Here is a 24,515-nt window from a genome sequence, read left to right on the forward strand (position 1 = left end):
GTATCATCAGCAAATTTGGAAACGGTAGATTTTAGTCCATGGTCTATATCATTTATATACACTATGAATAGAAGTGGCCCAAGAACGGAACCCTGAGGAACTCCACTTGTAGCATTTTTCCATCTAGAAGTTTTTCCATTTAAAACAACTCTCTGTTTCAGCACTTACTACATGGTTACTAAGTCTATTCCATTCGTCAACCACCCTATTAGTAAACCAATTCATGCCTATTTCCTTCTTAAATCTAAATTTGTCCAGTTTAAATCCATTACTGCGAGTCCTGCCCTGTTGTTTTAATATAATGACCTTGTTTGCATCACCCTTGTTAAAGCCTTTGATCCACTTGAACACCTCTATTAGATCACCCTGCATCATTCCAGAGAGTGTAAGGTAAGGTGCCATAAGGCAAATTTCTGAGTCCATGTATCAATTTGGTCATTCTTCTCTACAGATTCTAGTGAACTGATGTCCATTCTGTGGGATGAAGACCAAAACTGTACCGCATAGTCAAGGATGGGTCTAACTATCACTAGATAGAGTTTGATAATTACCTCTGCACTTCTATTCGTTACCATCCTAGCAATGAAACATAATGCTCTGTTAGCTTTATTCCTGGCACCATTGCACTGTTCCCTGGTTTTAAGGTCCGGACTCACTAGAACTCCCAGGTCTCTCTCGCACTAAGTTTTCTCTAAAAGTGTGTTATCCAAGCTGTATCTATTTTCGGGGTTGTGTAGCCCTACATTTAACATGCTACACTTAGAGATATTGAAGTTCATTTGCCATTTCACCAACCATGTGAACAATTTGTTAAGATCATCCTTCAGAATCTCTGCGTCGTCTCCTGACCTAATTAGGCGTCCTATTTTAGTGTTGTCCGCAAACTTACTAACATCACTATTTATCCCATCATCTAAGTCATTTATGTATATTATGAACAACAAGGGACCCATACATAGTACATACATACATATACCATAGGCTTTTTCCCACTTACAAGGGAGGTAGCCAAAAAGAAAAAGGCATAAAAACCATTCCCACCTATTTCATCCCTAATACACTCCACTCCCCTCCACCCTCCCTCTTATCTTGGCACCTCCTGGATGACAGGTCATCTCTGAATCTTGTCAACTACCCTGGGTCAGCAGTGTTGCAAGACACAGCACATCCACAGCAAGGCCGCTTCATTAAATCGGCGACCCCCCCTCTCCATCCCCTCATGCAGATAAAGAGAAGATGGGGAGAAATCCCTTCAGGCTGCGTCAAATTTTTCTCACACATACTACCTCCCCCACACTCCCCTCACCCATTCCACCTCATGCATCACGTCATCCATATACAACCATTCTCCATTCACCCCTGTCTTCTGTCCTCTTCCATCCTTTCTCAACAGACATTCCCCTCTTCCCCAAAGCCCCCTTCACCCCTTCCATCCATATCATCCTAGGTCGCCCCCTCATGTTCACTCCCTTTACATCTGCCTTCCATACCTCTTTTACTAGTCTTTCTTCACTCATTCTTTCCATGTGTCCAAACCATCCTAATACTTTTTCATCAACCCTATCTCCCAACCCCCTTTCCACCCCTGTTCTCCTCCTCACCTCATTTCTCACTCTATCTAGCCTAGTAACCCCCATCATACTTCTCAGACACCTCATCTCAAACACATTCAAATTCCTTCTCTCTTCCTCTCTTATGTTCCATGTTTCTGCCCCATACAGTATTGTTGGCACAATCACTCCTTCATATAGTCTCCTTAGCATCCATTCCCAAATGTCTATTCCTCATTACACTTTTTAATCCACCAAGGTATTTACTCGCTTCTCTCAATCTACATTCTACCTCCACCTTTTCACCCAAGTATCTAAAACTATCCACTTCCTCCAGTTGCTCTCCCTTAATGCTCACTTCCAGGCTACTGCCACTTTCACCCCTTGTACATCTCATCACCTTACTTTTACCCACATTTATCTTCAGCTTTCTTCTATCACACACTCTCCCAAACTCTGTCACCAACTTCCTCAATCCCTCCTCCGATCCTGCCACAAGCGCAGTGTCGTCCGCAAACAACAGCTGGCTCACCTCCCACTTTTCTCCATTTTCTTTAACCATCTCCAATCCCTGACCCACTACCCTTGCATTTACCTCTCGCACTACCCCATCCATGTATAAGTTGAACAGCCAGGGCAACATAACGCATCCTTGATGAAGTCCCACCTTTACCTCGAACCACTCACTCTCTCCATTTCTAATCCTGGCACAAGCTCTACTACTCTCATAAAAACTCTTGACAGTTCCTAGAAGCTTTCCTCCTATCCCATATATCTGCAAAACCTCCCACAGTGCCTTTCTGTCTACCCTGTCGTAAGCCTTTTCCAGGTCCATAAAGGCCCAAAAAACATCCTTCCCCTTTCCTATAGCTTTCTCACATATCTGTCTTACCACAAAGATCTGATCTACACAACCTCTACCCGTCCTAAATCCACACTGTTCCTCACCAATTACTCCCTCTGTTCCTCTCCTAATCCTCTCAATCAAGATCCTCCCATAAGCCTTCCCAACTACACTTAACAAGCTAATCCCTCTGAAACTACTACATTCACACTTGTCCCCTTTTCCCTTGTAAAGTGGAACTATACAGGCACTCCTCCAGTCCTCCGGCACTCTACCCTCTCTCCAGCAAACATTAAATAACCTCACCAGCCAGTCCACCATCACTGTACCTCCTTTTTTTAGACATTCTGCATAGCATCCATCCAGACCAGGTGCCTTACCTGCTTTCATCATCTTAACAACTGCCTTCACCTCATCCTTCCTTATTTCTCCTCCATTTTCCTCACTCATCACGGTCATTTTCTTAGCATTTCCCACTGCAGCTATCTTTCCCTCCCTATCCTCCTTCACATTTAGAAACTCCCTAAAATACTCTGCCAATCTTCCCCTTACTGTCTTCTCTTCCATTATCATCTCTCCATCTGCACCTTTTACCTTTTCTTCTCTACTTGATTTGCCTCCTCTTCCTCTTTTAATTTCTTTCCAAAACATCTTTTTATTACTTTCAAAATTTTCTGTCATACTCCTACCCCATTTCACATCTGCTCTCCTCTTTGCCTCCTTTACCTTTTGCTTTACTTTTCTCTTTTCTTTTCTTTGTACCTTTCATATGACTCCCTCATCCTATTTTGTAACCAATCTGTGAAAGCTCGCTTCTTCTCTTCTACAACCTTCTTTGTTTCCTCATCCCACCATTCACTACCCTTTCTTCTATTTTCTCCTGTCCTTCTTGTTCCACACACCATCTTTGCACTTTGTGACTCCCTCCTTGAACCATCCCCAATCCTCCTCCACACCTAGCTCTACTCTATCCTTCACCCCCTCCCACTCCTTCAGCTTCTTCTTGTACTCCTTCTCCTTTTCCTTTTCCTTTTCCTTTAAAGAATTCACTCTAAGCACCTCCCTACCTTTTGTCTCTTTCCTCTTCCTCCATCTATCCTCCACTCTCAACTTACCTTCCACCAAAAAATGATCTCGTATTCCCCCACCCTCTCCCCTTAGCACATGTACATCCTTAACTCTTCCTATCATAATCCTATTTACCACTACATAGTCCATTAACGCTCTATCTACCACCCTTCCATCCACCACCCTCTCCCATGTGTACTTATGCTTGACTTTCTTCCGAAACACTGTATTTGCTCTCATCAACTCTCTAGACACATTTCCACCATCAACTCTCCATTACGATTCCTTCCTGGTACTCCACATTTCCCAACCACTCCATCAATTGGATCATTTCCTACCCTAGCATTAAGGTCTCCCAGTACTATTACATTGATATTTCTCCCTAAGTCTTCTATGCACTCATTTAAATCTATCCAAAAAGCCTCCCTTTCTTCTACGCTCTTCTCACTGCCAGGCCCATATGCGCTTACTAACACCCACATCTCCTTTCCCAGTTTCACCTTCATCCACATTATCCTTGAGGAAACCTCCTTCCACTCCACTACACGTTTACCTATCTCTTCACTTACTAGTATAGCCACCCCTTCCCTCCCTCGCCCTCTCTTCACTCCTGATAACCTCCCACTTACACTCCCAAACTTACACTCGCCCTTCCCTTTCAGCTTAGTTTCACTCAAAGCCAACACATCCATCTTTCTTCTCACAAACATACTACCTATCTCTTCCCTTTTACTCTCATCTGTACCACATCCACACACATTAAAAGGGCCAAACCTGAGGGTGCTGGTCGGAAAACTCCCAGACCCTCTTATGCCTTTGCTTTTTCTTTTTGGAATGTCCCCTGTGGGGCTACAAGGAGAAGGATGCCTAGTCCCAATCCCTGTCCCTTTCTTCTCGCCTCTTACGATCCAAGTGGAATTACTTGGTGGCAGTATTCTTTTCCCTCACCACAGGGATAAAAAGATGTCATAGAAAAATGAAAAGATCAACCAAAACTATTCTATAGATTTGTAAACAACAAACTGAAAAACAAACAAGAATTAGTGAAACTATGACTAGGAGGAATAAATACACAGAGGATACAGAAATGGCAGAAATTATGAACAAGCATTTTAAATCAGTGTTTACGTGGGAGAACATGCAACTGAGAGATGACGAGTGGGAGGGGAAAGTCCCCCATATGAAAGAAATAGACATAACAAAGAATGAAATAATGAATCACTTGATTAATCTCAATGTCAGAAAATTGCATGGTCCTGATGAAATGGCAAACTGGATTTTGAGAGAATGCAGGGACGAACTAACAGACAAAACACATAGTCTAATAAGCAGTTCATTGAAGGAAGGAAAAGTTCCAGAAAATTGGAAAAGAGCAAATATAGTACCAATATATAAGGGGGGAAACAAAGAAGACCCTACAAACTATAGACCGGTCTTCCTTACAAGTATGGTAGCAAAAATTTGTGATAAAACTATCAAAATTAGATGGGTAAAACATTTGGAAAAAAACAATGTACTAAATTCAAGGCAGTTTGGATTTAGACAAGGAAGATCATGTGTCACAAACGTTACTCCCATGTTCAAAAAAGGTGACAAAAAGAAGCCAAATAACTATAGGCCTATAAGTTTGACTTCAATCTTTGACTTCACCTCTGTTGTCTGCACATCTCTTGTTGACATTCCTCCTGACTTCCGTGGCCCGTTCATCCCCTTCCTCATTTCCTTCCATTTTCCTCAGTAATCCCTCCCATTTTCCTCAGTAATCCCTCCCCTTCTCCTTTTTCTTCACCTTCCCACTACACCACGAGCTTTCCCCTTCCCTACTAATACAATAAACTAGTGATGTGCCAGAACCAAAATTTTTACCGATACCGATACCGATACCGATATTTTTTTTAGCATTTTACCGATACCGATACCGATACAGGAATTTAATGGGTTACCGATACCGATACCGATACCGATACCGATATTTTGCGCATTGCTCACAATGCCTTGTACTTTATTGTGCACTTTTTCATAAAGCTCTGGGATAGTTGTGTTAGAGATGTATTTCCTGCTTGGGATCTTATAGTTTGGTTTTAAGTGATTAAGGAGCCTAGCAAATCCCAGATCTTCTACAATAGATATAGGTTGACAATCTATTGTGATCATTTCAGCAATATATTTGTGTACCTCTTTTGCTGGAGCACTGTTGATGTCCCAAATCTTTTTGTACTGGAGAGTAGCTTCAAGAGTTGGCTGTTGAGATACCTGTTTTGCACTTGAACAGCCTGTTTGACTTTGACTAGAAGTTGAAGTTGAAATTTTTAGCTTTTTGGTAGGTGGAACATTTAAGAATGAGGCAAGTGTTGGGTTTGATTCAGCTGCTTTTTTCTGCTCCAATTCGGCATTTCCAAACTCATCAGGATGTTTATGTTGAAGATGCTTTCTAATATTTGTTGTTGTTTGGGTTTGCCTGTTTATTCCTCCTCTGCTTAATATTGTATTACAGAAATTACAGGATACTTTTGAAGAATCATCTTTGCATACTGTCACTAGATTCCATATAACACTTTGCTTTGACTTAGGCATTATTGCTAATTCTGGCAATTCTAATTGTAATTTAATAAATTTATCACAATATTGACTATCTGAAAAATGCAAGTTCAAATATTAAATATAAATAAATAATTACAATAAATAAATATTAAGAATGAGATCGAAAAGGGTAATAGGATAATAGCCATCAGCTAGCTCTCTTCTCTTCTTACATAAGACGCAAATGATTCCACAACCACATGGCGTGAAAGACACCCTTTACTTTATATATTTATATAATTATTTATTTGTTTCATGAATGAAAGTAATTTAACTTAAATTTTCTCTCAAGGTATCGGTATCGGTATCGGTATTTATTTTTCAATACCGATACCGATATACCGATACCTTCTATTTTACCGATACCGATATATACCGATACCGATAGCTTGAAAATAAACCGATATTTACCGATACCGATACCGATACCGAAGCTTCGGTACATCACTACCATACAAGTATTCCCTTGTCATTGAATCCATGAAGATTTCGTTTTTTTTTTTTTTTCCTCCGGAGTCCAATTGTCGCCGTCTCTCTGCCGATCGTGTGTGTGTGTATTTACCTAGTTGTATTATACAGGAAGGGAGCTATGCTCGTAGTGACCTGTCTTTGTATCTTTCAGCATCCAGTTTTTTTCTTAAATTCTTGTATGGTTTTTGCACACATTGTTGCTTTGTCCAATTTGTTCCAGACATCCACCACTCTGTGTGGGAAACTATTCTTTTTCAGATCTCTTCTATAACTATTCTTTTTGGAGTTTCCTTTCATGTCCTCTTCTTTTTCTTTTATCCCACTAATAAATCTTCTCTGTCAAGGACTTCCATGCCTTTCATGATTCTGTAAATTGCCAGTAGATCTCCTCATTCTCTTCTTTGTTCCAGGGTTGGTAGTTCCAGTTTGGACAATCTCTGTTCATATGTCAGTTTTGAAAGTGTTGGTGCCATCTTTGTCATTGCTCTTTGGATTCTTTCTAATTTCTTTATATTCTTTTTTGTGTTGGGTGTACATAGTATCACAGCGTACTCCAATCCTGGTCTTATCAGTGTGACTAATATTTTCTTTACCATTACCTCATCCAAGTAGTTAAAGGCCACCTTTATTGATCTTGGTAAATTGTAGATTTCTCCAACTATTTTGTTAATATGCTTGTCTGGTGACATGTCTTTGTTGATAATTACTCCTAAGTGTGTGTGTGTGCATGCATGTATGTATGTGTAGAACAGTATTCTGACTATCTCTCCCACAGAACTTGATGAGCTACGGAGTGATGTTTCTTCTCGTCTGTGGATGAGTTATCGACGCAACTTCCCTCAGATAAGCAACTCTGGCTACACAACAGACAAAGGATGGGGTTGTATGCTCCGATGCGGCCAGATGGTTGTGGCAGAAGCACTATCCAGAAAACATCTTGGTAAGGAATAGCAGTTAAGGTTATTTGGACACTATTTATTCAAGAAAAGATAGTTAATGCTGCTACTGTTGCTCCATTCATATAATAACCTCATCAATATATAGGAAACCCCACCTAAGTTGGGTTAATTAGGGGGAACACCAATCTGAGATATCTGAAAATCCAAATTATCAGGGAAAAGTCTAAGACACTCTTATAACATCACAAAGAATGGCATTCATACACACTCACTTTTCAGTCATAATATTTCTGTACTTGTTGAAGAGGTGGAGTCTGTACTTGCTGAAGAGGTAGAGGCAAGTGATGAATTTCCTGTTGAAGCAACTGTGCCAACAGAGGAGGTGAATACTACTGAGGTGGTTGGGGATGCTGACTCTTTAGACTGGGTATGCATTCTTTTGCAGACTGGGTGTGCATTCTTTTGCAGACTGGTTTGAAGAATGAGGATATTTTTAGCTGGGCCATCTTTCCTACCTGCAGGTGAAAAAGCTGTATCTTCACAACCCTCAGCACTCTATTGTGGTTAGCCAGAGGCCTATCCACATTGTCAGTGAATCTGAGGAGTGTGCCTGTAGCCTCAATTCCTGCAGCTAAAGAAGGGCCAGCTTTGTGTTGTTCCTGCATTTCTTCCACAGGAGTCTCAGGGCACATCTTTTCCTCTGCTATCTCTTCCACTGTCAGGTGGTGGTACCCAGCCACTCCTGGCCTTCCTCCTCCTGCCACTCACCCCAGCCATCCTGTGCCAGTATGCCAGTGATAGTCTTAGAGCCAAGTGTCCAAATTCCCCCACATGTCTTAGTTGACATTCCAAGATATCCAACACTTAAACTAGGGCACAAGTGTATGACTTGTCCAATATCCAAGATAGATGCCTCCAACTCAGGCGGGGTTTAGTATTTGAAAAGAACTTTAATTTGAAATAGAGAATGATGGCCATTGTGGATGCATGTGAGAGAAAGAACATTAAGGAATCCATATAGAATGCATCTTAACATACTTTGTATTTCTGCACCAGGTCGAGACTGGAGATGGACACCAGATATCAGAGATGAAACATATCTACGTATAGTGAGCCTCTTTGAGGACAATAAATGTTCCACATTTTCCATTCACCAAATGGTTCAGCTTGGGGTAGATGAAGGCAAGGAGATTGGGGAATGGTATGGCCCAAACACAGTTGCCCAAGTGCTGAGGTGAGGAAGAACAAGACTGTATTAAGTAATTTCTTTACTTATACTTTTATTTGTTTTATTTTTTATTAGTGTGTATATACATATATAACAAAAAAATATTTTTCTTTTCTTTTTTTAAGGGAATGACTGAGGGTGAGATGTATGAATGGGGTAAAGGGAGTGTTGAGCAAGAAGGAAATGTCTTTTGAGCAAGGAAGGGAGAAGGCAAGAGATAGGGATGAGTGAAGAGTGGCTGTGTATAGATGATACTGTTATGCAAGGAAGGGAGGGGTAAAGGATGGGGAGGAGGGTGCTTATGTGTGAATGATATTCTGACACAGCCCAAAGGGATTTCTCCCCATCTTCTCTATTTCTGCATGAGGTAATGGAGAGGGAGGTAGTCAATTAAGTGAAGTGGCCTTGCTGTGGATGTACTGTGTCTTGTTACATTGCTTCTGACCCAGGGCAGTGGGCAGTAAAGGAAGCTGCATTGTTATAATCCTGAAAAGTTATACTCATTGTACTACACAGCTTTCTTTACTTTGTATAGAATATAAAAAAAATCAGATGGCATATAAGAGAGAAAGGCATGCAGCTTCCTTTACTTTGTATAGAATATAAAAAAATCAGATGGCATATAAGAGAGAAAGGCATGTACTGAGGTTGTTTTTTCAGAATGGCTAGTAGTAAATCACAACATATGTGACACCCTGAACAGACTCCTTGAAGTGCACAGACTATAGCTATCATCAGTACTCTTAACACATCCCCAATATCAACTCTCCACTATGATTTTTACCTGGCTCTCCAAACTTCCCAACAAATTCTAATGGTTCACCCCCTTCTTTAGCATTGAGATCTCCCAACACTACTACATTGACAGTCCTCCCAAAATTCTCTAAGCACTTGTTTAAATCTATCCAAAAAACCTCCCTTTCTTCTACATTCTTCTCACCGTCAGCTCCATATGCACTAACAAAAACCCACATCTCCCATCCCAGTGTCTCCTTCATCTATTAACCTTGGAAATGCTTATTCCACTCCACCACATGCTTTCTCATTTCTTACCAGCAGAGCCAACCCTTCCCTACCTCACCCCCTCCTCACTCCTGACACCCTCCCCACCACACTCCCAAACTCAAAATCACCCCTCCCTTTCAACTTAGTTTCACCTAATGCTAACGCATCCATCTTTCTTCTCACAAACATACTAATCTTTATCCTTATACTCTTATCTGTACCACAACCACATACATTGAATGCCCCAAATCTTAGAGTTTTGGTTGGAAATGCCCCAGACCCTCTTATGCCTTTGCTTCTTGTAGGATAATTTTACAAGGCAGGATATCTAGTCCCATCACTCCATCCCACTTGTCACCTTTTTGGACTTGCATGGAAACACAATAGCAGAATTCTTTTCTCTGCCAAAAGGGACAGAGGTGAAAGGAAAAAATATACTTAAAGAAGTGGTATAAGACAGTTTTAAGAAGGAACAGCATAATGGAGGAATAGTCTTAGTACAAAAGTAGCATCATTCCTCTAGAAGAAAATTTACCTTAAGATAGACAAAATGATGTGTGGCTCTAATCTATAGGGGCACCCCAAAATAGTTTTTAAAGCATTGGCTACATGCTACTGTGCAATTGATACTACACAGTAACATGTAGCCAATACCCCAGTATGTGAGAGTGCAATAATATTTCAAATTTTAATCATAATACACAGAGTACAAACATATTATGTTAAAAGCTTGAAATGTTATTGTAAGGAATTCTAATAAGAATGTTCAGGTTTTAGTGCAGGAGCAAGATTTTTTCCTCTTTTTGCTAAGCATAACAGTTCTTACATTACAGCTTGAAACTGAACAATTTTTCACAGCTTTGCTAGAGTTCAATTTCATTATATAGAAGTTAGAGAAAACATTGTGTGAACCCCTTCAGTATAGTGACACCACATAATCTGAATTAAATTGCTTGAAAAATTACCCAGAGCAAAGTCTGTAAGGTACATTATTATGGCAAGTGAGTTTATCAAAATATAACCCCAGTGGTAGGACCAATGACAGGTACCTGCATGAGATGGGCCTGCAAGATGGATATTGGAGTCATCTCTACTGTCCATCTTCAGAACCCATCAACATCCTCACCTCCACCTGGGGCTGCATCTCCAAGGGGGACACTTAACCTTCAGACTGGGCCCAAGACATCTTTCCATCAACTTCAGCTGTATTTCCTCCACCTTCTCATACAAAGAGAGGTGAAACCAACAACTACCTCTCCAAATACTACAAGCTGGTAACAGAAACAGTCTCACACTAATACAACACACTACCTTTTTTAGAAGTCCTGAAGTGTATTGCAAACTATTTTGGGGCTGTGGGTCTCCAGTCAACCTTGAGGCAACAGTTATTATCATAACCTCGTTGATATAGAGATGCCCCCTTAACTGAACAAAGTCATTTCATTAAAAAAAAAAATGTAAGGTGTATCATCATATTGAAGTGGTTGAATAACAATACCTTGCTGTGGCAGAAATGATATATTCCAGTTCTGGTTCCTCAGAAGTTAAAATTATATGTAAGGACATTGTAAATTCATGACGTCTTTCTATAGAAATTTTCTGTCTCTTGAAAGAATTTATTTATTTGTTTATTCTTAATGTAATTTTTTTTTTTTATAAATTTGGATATATTGAATACAAAATTTTTGTATCTATTCAACAGAAAGCTCACCCCTTTTGATGAATGGAATAAGCTCAGCATTCATGTAGCCTTAGACAACATTGTCATTATGGATGAAATAAGTAAGTGATTTCTATAATACATTTCAACTCATCGAGCATGGACAAGGTTTGTATATTCATAGTATGAAGCAAGAGGGAAGAGAATTAGCAAATGAAATGAGGTTTTGTATTGTTAACGTAAATAGAGGTCAAGAGGAATTTATATGTTTCAGTACTCATTGGAGTTTGAATTATTTTCTGATACATGCAGGGCATTTTCATGATGAATTTGGATGTGGAGGATCAGTGGAAAATATTACTATGTTTTATTACTGTAAGAGAGTACTTTTACAATACATTTTCCATATCATGGCATACTCAGTTTTGCTTCACTTTCATGAACTTCTACTTTTTTCCATTACACAAGAGTTTGATACTTGTATTTATGACAAATGATGTTGTGTGTACAAAGAGGACTTCTGACTTGATAGCTTCATTGATTATGTAAATGGACATTTAGATGACTACCTTGATGATTTATCTATATCCCAAGTGCTTCTTCCCATTTATAAGGGAGGTAGCCAGGCAACGCACATACCCACTCCCTCCTGTTCCACTTCCATCTAACACCTTTGTTTCCCTCTTATCTTACCTCATCATGGATGAAGGATCAACCCTGTCTCCTGCCTATAGCCTGGGTCAGGAGCAATGCAGCAAGACACACACATCCACAGCAGGGCACTTCACTTACACAACAACCCTCCCTCATCCCCTCATGCAGAAAATAGAGAAACCAGAGTGAAATCCCTTATGGCTGCATCAAAATATTGTCCATATACAACTATTCTCCATTCACCCCTATCTCCTGCCCTCTCCCTTCCCTGATGAACAGACATTCCCCTTTTGCTCAAAGCCCCATTCACCCTATCCATCCTTCTCATCTTCAGTCATCCCCTCATGTGCACTCCATCCACCTCTGTTTTTCACACTCTTATTGCTAATCTTTCTTTATTCATTCCATGTGCCCAGGCCATCACAGTAATTTCATTAACCCTATCCTCCAACTCCCTTTCTACTCCAACTCTCCTCCTCACCTCTTAATTTCTCACTCAATCCAACCATGTAACTCTGCCCCATACAGTGCCATGGGCACAATCACCCCTTCATATAATCTTCTCATTGCATCCATTCCCAGGTGCCTATTTTTCATTACATTTTTCACTCCTCCCTCAACATTTACTTGCTTCTTTCAATGTACAGTTTACTTCCACCCCCACTACATTTCCTGATACATGCAACCCCAAATACTTAAACTGTTCACTTCCTTCAGCCTCTCTTCTTTAAGACTTACTTCCAGTTTGCTGCCAACCTATCTTGTACATTTCATTTCATTTTACACACATTTACCTTCAACTTTCTCCTATTGCATGCCTTCCCAAACTCAATCACTAACTGCCTTAATCCCTCATTTGACCCCACCAAAAGCAGTGTTATCCTCAAACAACAACTGGCTTACCTCCTATTTACCTCCACTGTCTTTAGCCAACTCTAATCCCCTGTCCATCATCCTCACATTTACTTCCCATACCATCCCTTCCATGTACACATTGAAGAGCCATGGTGATATGACACAGCCCTGACACAGCCCCATTTTTATCTTAATACACTTTCCAATCCTAACACAGGCTCTATCTATATACCAAAGGTCCCCCCCTTACCAGAGAGATAGCCATGTCAAAAGTCATATACCCACTCCCACCTATTTCATTCCCACCCATTCCACTCCTTTCCACTACCCAGGCACTACTACTCTCAAAAACTCTTGACTGCTCTTAACAGCTTTTCCCCAACCCCATATATCTGCAATACCTCCCACAGTGATGTTTGCAAAAAATAAAAATAAATAAAAATAATGAGTAAAGAAAGACTAGCAAAAAGAGTGGAAAATGGTGGAGTACACATGAGATGACCAAGAATAAGGTGGATGGATAGGGTAAAAGGCATTGAGTGCCATGTCAATCAGGAAAGGGAGAATAAAAGAGAAAAGAGAATGGAGAGTGATTGGGAATGGATGAGAAATTGATGCAGCCTGAAGGGATTTTTTGTATGACCTGCACATTCTCAGGTGGATGAGGGGAAACATTACCTGCTTTGGAGGTGCTGTGTCATGTTCCATTGCCTCTGTCCTAAGTAGTGGGTGGCAGATAGGGATGACCCTACATTCACAAGGAGCTTAGACAGAAGGGACAACAATTGGGTTTTGGGTAGGTGTGGGATGGGTTAGGCTATGTCATAGCCATCCCCTCCTTATAGGAATGAAAGGGCTTTTTAGTATATGTATGTATGGACACATGGAAAGAATGAGTGAAGAAAGATTAGCAAAAGATGTGTGGAAAGCAGAGGTGGATGGAGTGAACTTAATGGGATAACCAAGGATGAGATGGATGGATGGGGTGAAAGGGGCTTTAAAAAAGAGGGTAATGTCTGTTAAGCAAGGAAGGGAGAAAACAGGATAGGGGTGAGTGGAGTATGGTTATGTATGGATGATATTTTGATGCAGCCTGAAGGGATTTCTTCCCATCTTCTCTATTTTTCACATGAGGGGACAGGGAGGGAGCAGCCTTGCTGTGGATGTGCTATGTCTTGCTGCATTATTTCTGAACCAAGGATGAAGGGATAACCCTTCATCCATGAGGAGCTAAGATAAGAGGGAAACAAGGGTGGTGGAAGGGAGTGAGTGCATGCCTTTGACTTGGCTACCTCTCTTGTAAGAGGGAAGAAGCACCTTGGTATATAGATAGATGTATGTACCTTGATTATCCCAAATGTCCTTTATATTCCAGAGTGTGGCTGTCAGAGTGGGTCTGACAGAGCCTGGAGGCCACTAATTCTTTTCATTCCCCTTCGCCTTGGACTCTCAGAAATTAATCCTATATATGTTAATGGTATTAAGGTAAGTAGTGTAAAGGGAAGGAAGTGAATAATCAGTGCTAACATTTTGCAATTTAAATTTACAACATGACTTTATCAAATAATTTCTTTTCAAAGGTAACTTAGATACCCTATACATTGGAAAATATGTTAGTGAAATGAGTTATCATATATCAATTCTGTAAGCTATGTATGTCCAGTAATCCCTCCTGTATTAGAACTGCCATTATCTATAGAAGATTTAAGTGAACTGTATATCATTTTGTATTGTATACAAGAACCTAAGATGAGAGGGAGGAAAGGTGGAGGATGGAAGTGGAATGGGTAGCTACCTCCCTTATAAGAGGGGAAAACCCTTTGGTATATAGGTAGATTATATACTATTTTGATTTCTTCAAAATTTAGAATTTAACTCTGGAGTGGCATATTGGAGACAGGGGGCTAATTTTACCTTGTATATCAAAAAACTCCCCCAAATCTAAACAAACTGTGGCCCAGCTAGTTGAGCTATGAAAGGGATTATTGTACAGAATGTTTTACAGTCACAGGCAGCAAGAGATGGTAATTTAATGTAAAAGAATCTGCCATGTTTGGTTAGCACCAGCCAGAATTATGATGCTTTTTTTGGAACTTGGATTAATCACTGTCTTCCTCATGCATTCAGTCATAGTCAGATAACATTCATCATTGATAAAAATTGTGTTTAACCACTTTGGTATGATGATGTCTATGTAGGTGTCATGAGGAGTGAGTGGGTACACAAGGATGCCAGTGTCAGCGTCTTGATTATATATATTTTTTGTAGTTCACTGGCTCAGTGGGTTAGGGCATTGTTACATGTGGCAGAGGTCGAGATGATGATGATTCAAATCCTGCTTGGGGCGAGTCAGACTAAGGGCATGGTTCATTAAATTCCACACTATAAGGGACACCGTCCTAGCCTCCGAATAGGGGGAATTTTATGATGTTAAACCAAAGCAATCAGTTGTACATGAGTCACCCCTGGTTTGATTACATTTTCTGTTTATTATTATCGTGAGTAAAAGAGAACAAGTAATACAGCAGTGACTTTATATTTCATAATGCAAGTAGCGTGATGCTTCGTACATTTGGCAGCTAATGCTGCATGTGAGAATTTGATTCATACTGAAGTGGTTAAACATAAACACTTTAAATGGGTTATTTATGTTCTCTCATAAGTTAATATTGAAAATTTTTAACTTCTACTATCTCTCTTTAAGGGACTCATTTATATATATATATATATATATTTATTTATTTATTGTATTTATTTTATTTATTTATTCATTTATTTATTTTATTTATTTATTATTATTATTATTTTTTTTTTTTTCAGAAATGTTTACGAATGCCACAGTCCTTGGGCCTCATAGGTGGTAAACCAAACCATGCATCTTACTTTGTTGGATACATGGGTAAGTTAGCAAGGGCAGGCTGTTCTGCTTGGTCACTTAGGACCTACCAAAGGAATATTTATAATTATGGCTGTATACATATACCATATACTTTCCTTTAACTTTGCTCTATATGTATGTATGAGCCCTCCCCCCCAAAAAATAATAAATCTGTCATATTTTATTCAGTTATTTTTATATGTTTAAACTTTAATTGCCCTCAGAGTATTCTCCATTTGAAGCAATGTACTGGTCCAGATGTGTTTTCCACTATTTAAAGCAGTCTAGGAACTGTTACTGCATTTTAACGAGTTCAATATCAATGTTATTTTCAAAAACGGTACGATCCAAGAACTCCTCATTAAAAATTCCACTTGCAATAATGTAGGATGCATCTACAGCATTCCCTGTAAATATTGTAGCTCCTGTTACATTGGCCAAACTGGTAAAGAACTACATATAAGGATGAATCAACATAGATATAGTATAAGGACAGGCCAAATGACTAGTGGGGTTTTTGTCCATGTAAGAGACACAAACCATATCATTGACTGGGACAGTGTTAAAAAAATTGTTGTTTGTAGTTCTGTTTTAAAAAGGAACATCATTGAATCCAATTTTATAGAAAGCAATTTTAATAATAACATCAATTTGAGTTTAGGATAATAAAACAGTTCCATGACTCTTAATTGTGCCAAATGTCCCTGTGGACTTTTCAGCCACATGGTTGTCTGTTTTTTGTTATTACTGTTTTATTATTACTATTATTATTTTCATGTGTATGTGTATGTTTGTATATAGTCAGAAGGTTTTATGTGTCTGTAACCTTCCCCAGTTTTCTTATTGTGTTCTATTTCTCTTTCTTGTACTCCAAAGATGTCATTATAGATGAAAATGTTTAGTATTCCGAACCTTAATTTCCATGCGGTTTCTGCATATATGTGTGTGTATATATATATATATATATATATATATATATATTATATATATATATACAAATATATATATATATATATATACATGATGCATGAGGTGGAGTGGGTGGGGGGATGGGGGGTGAGGTAGTATGTGTGAGAAAAATTTGACGCAGCCCGAAGGGATTTCTCCCTGTCTTATCCTTTTCTGCATGAGGGGACGGAGAGGGGGGTCGCCGATTTAATGAAGCGGCCTTGCTGTGGATGTGCTGTGTCTTGCAACACTGCTTCTGACCTAGGGCAGTGGACAAGATGCAGGGATGACCTGTCATCTAGGAGGTGCCAAGATAAGAGGGAGGGGAGGGGAGTATATTAGGGATGGAATGGGTGGGAATGGTTTTTATGCCTTTGTTTTTTGGCTACCTCCTTTGTGAGGGGAGAAAAAGCCTTTGGTATATGTATGTATGTATATGTATATATATATATATATATATATATATATATATATATATATATATATATATATATATATATATATACACATACATACATACATATACCAAAGGCTTTTTCCCCCTTACACGGGGGGTAGCAAAAAAGAAAAAGGCATAGAAATCACTCCCACCCATTTCATTTCCCATATATTCCACTCCCCTCCACCCTCCTCCCTCCCTCCTATCTTAGCACCTGGATTTTGGGTCATCCCTGCATCCTGTCCACTGCCCTGGGTCAGAAGCAGTGTCGCAAGACACAGCACATCCACAGCAAGGACGCTTCATAAATTCGGCGACCCCCCCTCTCCGTCCCCTCATGCAGAAAAGGAGAAGACGGGGAGAAATCCCTTCGGGCTGCGTCAAATTTTTTCTCATACATACTTCCTCACCCCCCATCCACCACCCACTCCCCCTCATGCATCACAGCCTCATCCATACACAACCCTTCTCCATTCACCCCTATCTTCTGTCCTCTCCCGTCCTTCCTCTATAGACATTCCTCTCTTTTGTAAAGCCCCTTTCACCCTATCCATACATCTCATCCTAGGACGCCCACTCATATTCACTCCTTCCACACTTCTTTTACTAATCTTTCTTCACTCATTCTTTCCATGTGTCCAAACCATCCCAATACTCTTTCATCAACCCTATCTCCCAGCTCTCTTTCCACCCCTGTTCTCCTCCTCACCTCCTCCTTTCTCACACTATCCAGCCTAGTAACCCCTATCATACTTCTCAGACATTTCATCTCAAACACATTCAAACACCTTCTCTCTTCCTCTCTCATGTTCCATGTTTCTGCCCCGTACATTGCTGTTGGCACAATCACTCCTTCATATAACCTCCTCTTAGCATCCATTCCTAGATGTCTATTTCTCATTACACTTTTTAAACCACCAAGGCATTTACTTGCTTCTCTTAATCTACATTCTACCTCCACCCCCCACTCCTCCCTTTCCTGTCACATTCACACCCAAGTATCTGAAACTATCCACTTCCTCCAGTTTCTCACCCTTAATGCTCACTTCCAGCCTACTGTCACTCTCTCCCCTTGTACATCTCATCACCTTACTTTGGCCCACATTTATCTTCAGCTTCCTTCTTTCACACACCTCACACTCTGTCACTAACTTCCTCAATCCCTCCTCTGATCCTGCTACAAGCGCAGTGTTGTCGGCACACAACAACTGGCTCACCTCCCACTTTTCTCCATTTTCTTTAATCATCTCCAACCCCTGACCCACTACCCTTGCATTCACCTCTCGCACCCCCCCATCCATGTAAAGATTGAACAGCCAGGGCGACATAACACACCCCTGATGAAGTCCCACCTTTACCTCAAACCACTCACTCTCTCCATTTCTAATCCTAACACAAGCTCTACTACTCTCGTAAAAACTCTTGACTGCTCTTAACAGCTTTCCTCCTATCGCATATATCTGCAGTACCTCCCACAGTGCCTTCCTGTCTACCCTGTCGCAAGCCTTTTCCAGATCCATAAAAACCCAAAAAACATCCTTACCTTTTCATATAGCTTTCTCACATATCTGTCTTCCTACAAAAATCTGATCTACACATCCCCTACCTGTCCTAAAACCACACTGTTCCTCACCAATTACTCCCTCTGTTCCTCTCAATCAAGACCCTCCCATAAGCCTTCCCAACTACACTCAACAAGCTGATCCCTCTGTAACTACTACACTCACACTTGTCCCACTTTCCTTATGTATATATAGCTGTGTGAATTTTTTCTATTAGGTGATGAGGTTGTCTACTTGGACCCACATACCACACAAGATGCAGGCAGCATTGGCACCAAAAGTGATGAGGGGCAGCTAGAACTGGACCATTCATATCATTGCTTCAACCCCCAGCGTCTTATCGTCACCCTTCTTGACCCTTCTTTATCTTTGGTAAGTATTTAACTATTTCCTACATACATATACCAAGGCTTTTTCCCCCTTACAAGGGAGGTAGCCAAAAAGGAAAAGGCATAAAATCATTCCCAAAGTTAACTATTTCCTAATTTATTTATTTTATTTTTTATTTTTATTTTTTCTCCAGAGGTGCAACTCCTTGTTAATGGATCCTGGACTGGGACCCAGATTTCTCAACTAACTTAACACCCCCTCCCTATCTTTCACTCTTTTTCTCTACCTCTATGTCTATCTCTCTCTCAGATAGCTGATAACTGGTAACCTCTCTTGTCTTCCATGCATATTTTGTTATATGCTCTTGCATTAGGCATTGGAATCATTATAACAATTATGGTGACTATGGTAAAACTGTATGGATTACAAGTAAATATACTGATATTAATATTGTGACTGTTTTGCAGTGAAAATATATAATAACCTTTTAAATCATATAGAGCAAATAAGGATGTAGACTGCCAGCTTAGTTTCCTTAATGTCAAGATTGTAATATACAGCTCTCCTGACAGTTTTCCAATCATCAAACAGACTTTGATGTCTTAGAAAAATGCTACAGACCTTCATGTAATACAAAGTCATTGTGCCAGTTAAATATTAGACATATAAACTATAACTTCAAGTGTATGTTTGTCTTTTTCCCAAGGGCCTATTCCCTCTTATACTGGTGGTAGCTGGCCAAGGCATGCACTCATTATTCCAACCCAATCCACTAACCATTATTTCCCTCTCATCTTAGCTGCTTGTGTATGAAAGGTCTTCCCTGACTCCTGCCCGCTACCTGCGTAATTGAAATTGTCTTCTCAAATTGTAGTGTTTCTACTGTGGTACTGAGAAGGAATATGATGACTTGTGCAACCGGATACGTCAGGAGCTGGTTGATGGAGAGAAGACCCCACTCTTTGAACTCTGTGTGACTCGACCTGACTACATGAAAGAAGATGCAGCTCTTGGGGCAACAGGTGGGTTGCAATCTCAGATAACTGTGATAAAGACTGTTTCTGAAATATACATATATATACATACACCCATACATACCAAAAGGCCTTTTCACTTTTCACATTGTAGGATGAGGTGTACAGTGTCTTCTATGTGGTGATTGCCTCTGTGGCTAGGCCTAGAGAGGCAACTAAAAGAATCTTGACCAAAAAAACATGTTTGTTTTTTGTTTTGTTTTTTAATAACTCAGCAAGGAAAAGAACCATATTACAATAATTTTTCTATGTTAGAATATCAAATAAATCAGTATACCCCTCACTTAAGGTTTTCTATGGTGTTAGGGCACTTCCATTTTCTGTGGTTTCATGTTTTGATGTGTTTTATTTATTTTACAATGTACAGTTGCCCCACTTAGTTTTGGCACAGTTTTAAAAATGTTTCGGACAAGAATAGCAACTCGCCCAGTATTCTTTTTTATTACATTTTCGTGTCTGTTCATTTACATGCTTGTTTTTTTCTTTTTCTTTGCTAAATAGAAAAATATGACAAACAACGAAATACTCAAAATGGTGTAGCAGACGACACATTTTTCTTGACTTACTAATGACATCTATCACTCTTATTTGACAAGTAATACGATTAATATACATTGCAGAGGAGAGAGAGAACGCAGGAATCGGTTCACGTAGTGATTGATGGTAGACTAACAACCAGCTTCAAGCTGTGATTGGTGTTGAGTGCAGTGACAAACTAACCAAAACTAACTCGTATAGTTATAAGTTATGTTATAGCCCTATTATTAAATCAGTTATTTTCCTTTATTCAGCAGAGGGCTTGTGATCCAATTATGTTATGTTTGTGATGCAAAAAAAAAGTTTTTTTTTATCACTTTTTTTTTGTACAAAAAAAATTGTTTTTTATTTATTTATTTATTTATTTATTTTTTAAATCTCATACAAATTTGTTCAGATATTAAATATTTAGTATATAAAAACAGGTGCAAGTATGTTATTCATCCCTCCACATATGTGCATCTATCTTATTCAAAGAGACATTAGACAGAGTATAAAAATAAACAAGTAATTGACCATTTTAGTCACTGTCAGATGCTGCAAGCCTGCAACAAGTGTAGATACTGTATATGGGCCAGTATGGCTATTGGCTGGCTACCTTACAAAATTTACCTTTTATCTTAGCATACTCTTCAAAGATTAAACACTCCAATTTCCCATAGTGACCCTGGATGTTGCCTAAACACAGATCCGCCACTTGGACAGTGGAAAAGGGGTTAACATAGTAATGGGGGGAAACTGTTGTACTCCCTGCCACCCATCAAGGCTTACTTTCTACCTGACTTTTTGCTCGATATCCCTTAACTTTAACCTACAATCATACATAACATACTTGGGTCACAAGCCCTCTGCTGAATAAATAGATGAAAATAATTGATTTAATAATAGGGTTATAACATAACTTATAAGTATACGAGTTATTTTTGGTTAGTTTGTTACTGCACTCAACACCATTCACAGCTTGAAGCTGGTTGTTAGTCTACCATCGACCACTATGTGAACGGATTCCTGTGTTCTCTCTCTCTCTCTCTCCTCTGCAACATATATTAATCGTATTACTTGTCAAATAAGAGTGATAGATGTCATTAGTAAGTCAAGAAAAATGTGTCCTCTGCTACACCATTTTGAGTATTTCGCTGTTTGTCACATTTTTTAAGGTAGTTACTATTTAGCAAAGGAAAAAAAAAAGGCATGTAAATGAACAGACACGAAAATGTAATAAAAAAGAATACTGGGCGAGTTGCTATTCTTGTTCGAAACATTTTTAAAACTGTGCCAAAACTAAGTGGGGCAACTATACATTGTAAAATAAATAAAACACATCAAAACATGAAACCACAGAAAATGGAAGTGCCCTAACACCATAGAAAACCTTAAGTGAGGGGTATACTGATTTATTTGATATTCTAACATAGAAAAATTATTGTAATATGGTTCTTTTCCTTGCCGAGTTATTTTAAAACAAAATATATAAAAAAATGAAAATATCCTCTTTTTTTTTATATAAAAAAACAGCATATTTTTTTTTTTTTTAGTTGCATCTCAACTTATGTATGATTGTAGGTTAAAGTTAAGGGATATCGAGCAAAAAGTCAGGTAGAAAGTAAGCTCTGAGCCTTGATGGGTGGTGGGGAGTACAACAGTTTCCCCCTATTCCTATGTTAACCCCTTTTCCACTGTTCAAGTGGCAGATCTGTGTTTAGGCAACATCCAGGGTCACTATGGGAAATTGGAGTGTTTAATCTTTGAAGAGTATGCTAAGATAAAAGGTAAATTTTGTAAGGTAGCCAGCCAATAGCCATACTGGCCCATATACAGTATCTACACTTGTTGCAGGCTTGCAGCATCTGACAGTGACTAAAATGGTCAATTACTTGTTTATTTTTATACTCTGTCTAATGCCTCTTTGAATAAGGTAGATGCACATATGTGGATGGATGAATAACATACTTGCACCTGTTTTTATATACTAAATATTTAATATCTGAACAAATTGGGACGAGATAAAAAAAAATAAAAAATGCGATTAAGATTTTTTTTCTTTTTTTTTTGCATCACAAGCTGTCCACCATTCAGCCTTAAAAGCTGGATGGTGGCCTGAATAAAGTCATGCTCATGTGGTTCTTGCTTGTCACGGAAGAAATTTCATTAGATCTGACTCTTAGAAAGTTTGGTGGAATATGTGGTTTGGTGGTCAGTCTTGTAGTGCTTGTTTTGTGATCCAAGTTGCATTTACCTAGTTGTATTATATGGGAAGAGAGCTATGCTCATGGTGACCCGTCTTTGTATCTTTCAGCATTAAGTTTTTTCTTAAAATCTTGATTGGTGTTTGCACACACTGTTTTGTTGTCTAATTTGTTCCAAGTATCTATCACTGTGTGGGAAGCTGTTCCTTTTCAGATATCTTCTGTAACTATCCTTTTTTAGTTTCTTTTCGTGTCCTCTTGTTTTACCATTATCCCATATTTACAAGTCATTCTTATCTAAGACTTCCATTCCTTTCATTATTCTATAGATAGTCAGCAAGTCTCCCCTTTCCCATCTCTGTTCCAAAGTTGGTAATTCTAGTTTGGACAGTCTTTGCTCATGTCAGTTTGGAAAGAGTTGGTGCTAGTTTTGTTGTTGCTCTCTGTATTCTTTCTAATTTTTTCTTATTCTTTTTGGTACTGGGTGTCCATAGTGTTGCTGCATACTCAAGTTTTGGTCTTTTTAGTGTAGTTAGAATTTTTTTTATCATTTCCTCATCCAAATAAGCAAATGCCACTTTAATTGACCTCAATAAATTGTAGGTTTCACCAAATATTTTATCAATATGCTTATCCGGTGTCATGTATGTTCTTGTGTGTGTTGCAAGGTGTAGGTGGCTGATGTAATGTCTGAGTAGTACTACCCGCATGTTTTTGTTGCATTCAGTTGGTAGAATTTGTGTTATGTGATAGGATGGATGGATGGTATTCAGGGCCCTTGCAGAGAACTGTGCACCTCTCATTTTCTTGTGCTGCTGTATGGGGAGGATTTTGGTTTTGATGTTTCCAGTCATTGTTCTTAATGCTTTGATTTATAAAGTTTGTGGGGTGTCTTTGATTTCTTAACAGTAGTAAACCGTGTCAGGAGGTATAGTTGAGTTTGGCTCTTATGATCTGTTTGTATACTGTGATTAGTTTTCTTATGTTGACCAAAACTTGAGTGCTCCAGATTTTATTTTTATGTTGATTTTCACAGTCAGGTCCTTGACATTTTCTTTCCCTGACTCCTCAGTTAACCCCTCGACTACGATGACCCCTACATAGGCATCATGAGGTGCAAGTGAGCATATGAGGATTATATTTTAGTTTTATCAGAGTGATCCGCATATTCTATGAATAGGCTTGATTGCATTTTCTGTGGTTATAAACAATCTGGGTGAAAGAGAATTATTATAACAGCTGTAACTTAATATTCTATAACATGTATATTGCAATGAATCATCATACATCAGGCAACCTAATGTGCATTGAAGAGGTAATGCATCTACTTCACCTCCCACCTACTTTTCTATTGGCCTCCCTCACTTTGTATTTTGCTTGGACCCTCTTTATACTTCTAATGTATCCAAATTTTTTCTTTGTAATCATTCCTCATTTGCTCACTTCTTTTCTGCCATAACTGCCCTCACCTCTTCATTCCACCATTCACCAACCTTCCTTGTGATCCCTCCTGTCCTCTTCACTCTACTCAGTCTTTGTGCACTTCTACTCCCACTTTTAATTTATCTTTATTCCATACCTCTCCCACCTTCACCTGGTGTTTTCTCCTCATTCAACATTTCAATTTTAGCACCTGTCTTCCTCCCATTTCTTTTCTCTATTTTACTTCCATCAGTTCATGATTATATATCCCATTGCCCTCTCCTTTGAACACATTCATGTCCAGAATTCCTTCAGTTCTCCTTTTAAGCACCAGTACATAATTCATTAATGCCCTTTGTTTTGAC

The 24,515-nt window shown here is 39.1% G+C and overlaps 1 protein-coding gene across 5 annotated transcripts in view; it reads left to right on the plus strand.

Annotated features, from left to right (window-relative positions):
- LOC143024886 (cysteine protease ATG4B-like) overlaps window positions 1-24,515 on the plus strand; it is a 44,827-nt gene that overhangs the window by 18,085 nt on the left and 2,227 nt on the right. For 4 of the 5 annotated variants that reach the window (XM_076184255.1, XM_076184251.1, XM_076184253.1 and 1 more), the window contains 7 exons: window positions 7,289-7,453; window positions 8,469-8,646; window positions 11,348-11,427; window positions 14,190-14,299; window positions 15,635-15,713; window positions 18,859-19,013; window positions 19,846-19,993. In XM_076184255.1, coding sequence (XP_076040370.1) covers window positions 7,289-7,453; window positions 8,469-8,646; window positions 11,348-11,427; window positions 14,190-14,299; window positions 15,635-15,713; window positions 18,859-19,013; window positions 19,846-19,993 — 915 coding nt within the window. Of the gene's footprint in view, window positions 1-7,288; window positions 7,454-8,468; window positions 8,647-11,347; window positions 11,428-14,189; window positions 14,300-15,634; window positions 15,714-18,858; window positions 19,014-19,845; window positions 19,994-23,800; window positions 23,849-24,515 lie in introns of all 5 variants that reach the window. The other variant, XM_076184254.1, reaches the window with a different exon arrangement.

This window comes from Oratosquilla oratoria, chromosome 4, assembly GCF_046742065.1.
Source record: "Oratosquilla oratoria isolate Oo_2021 chromosome 4, ASM4674206v1, whole genome shotgun sequence".
Taxonomy (NCBI): domain Eukaryota; kingdom Metazoa; phylum Arthropoda; class Malacostraca; order Stomatopoda; family Squillidae; genus Oratosquilla; species Oratosquilla oratoria.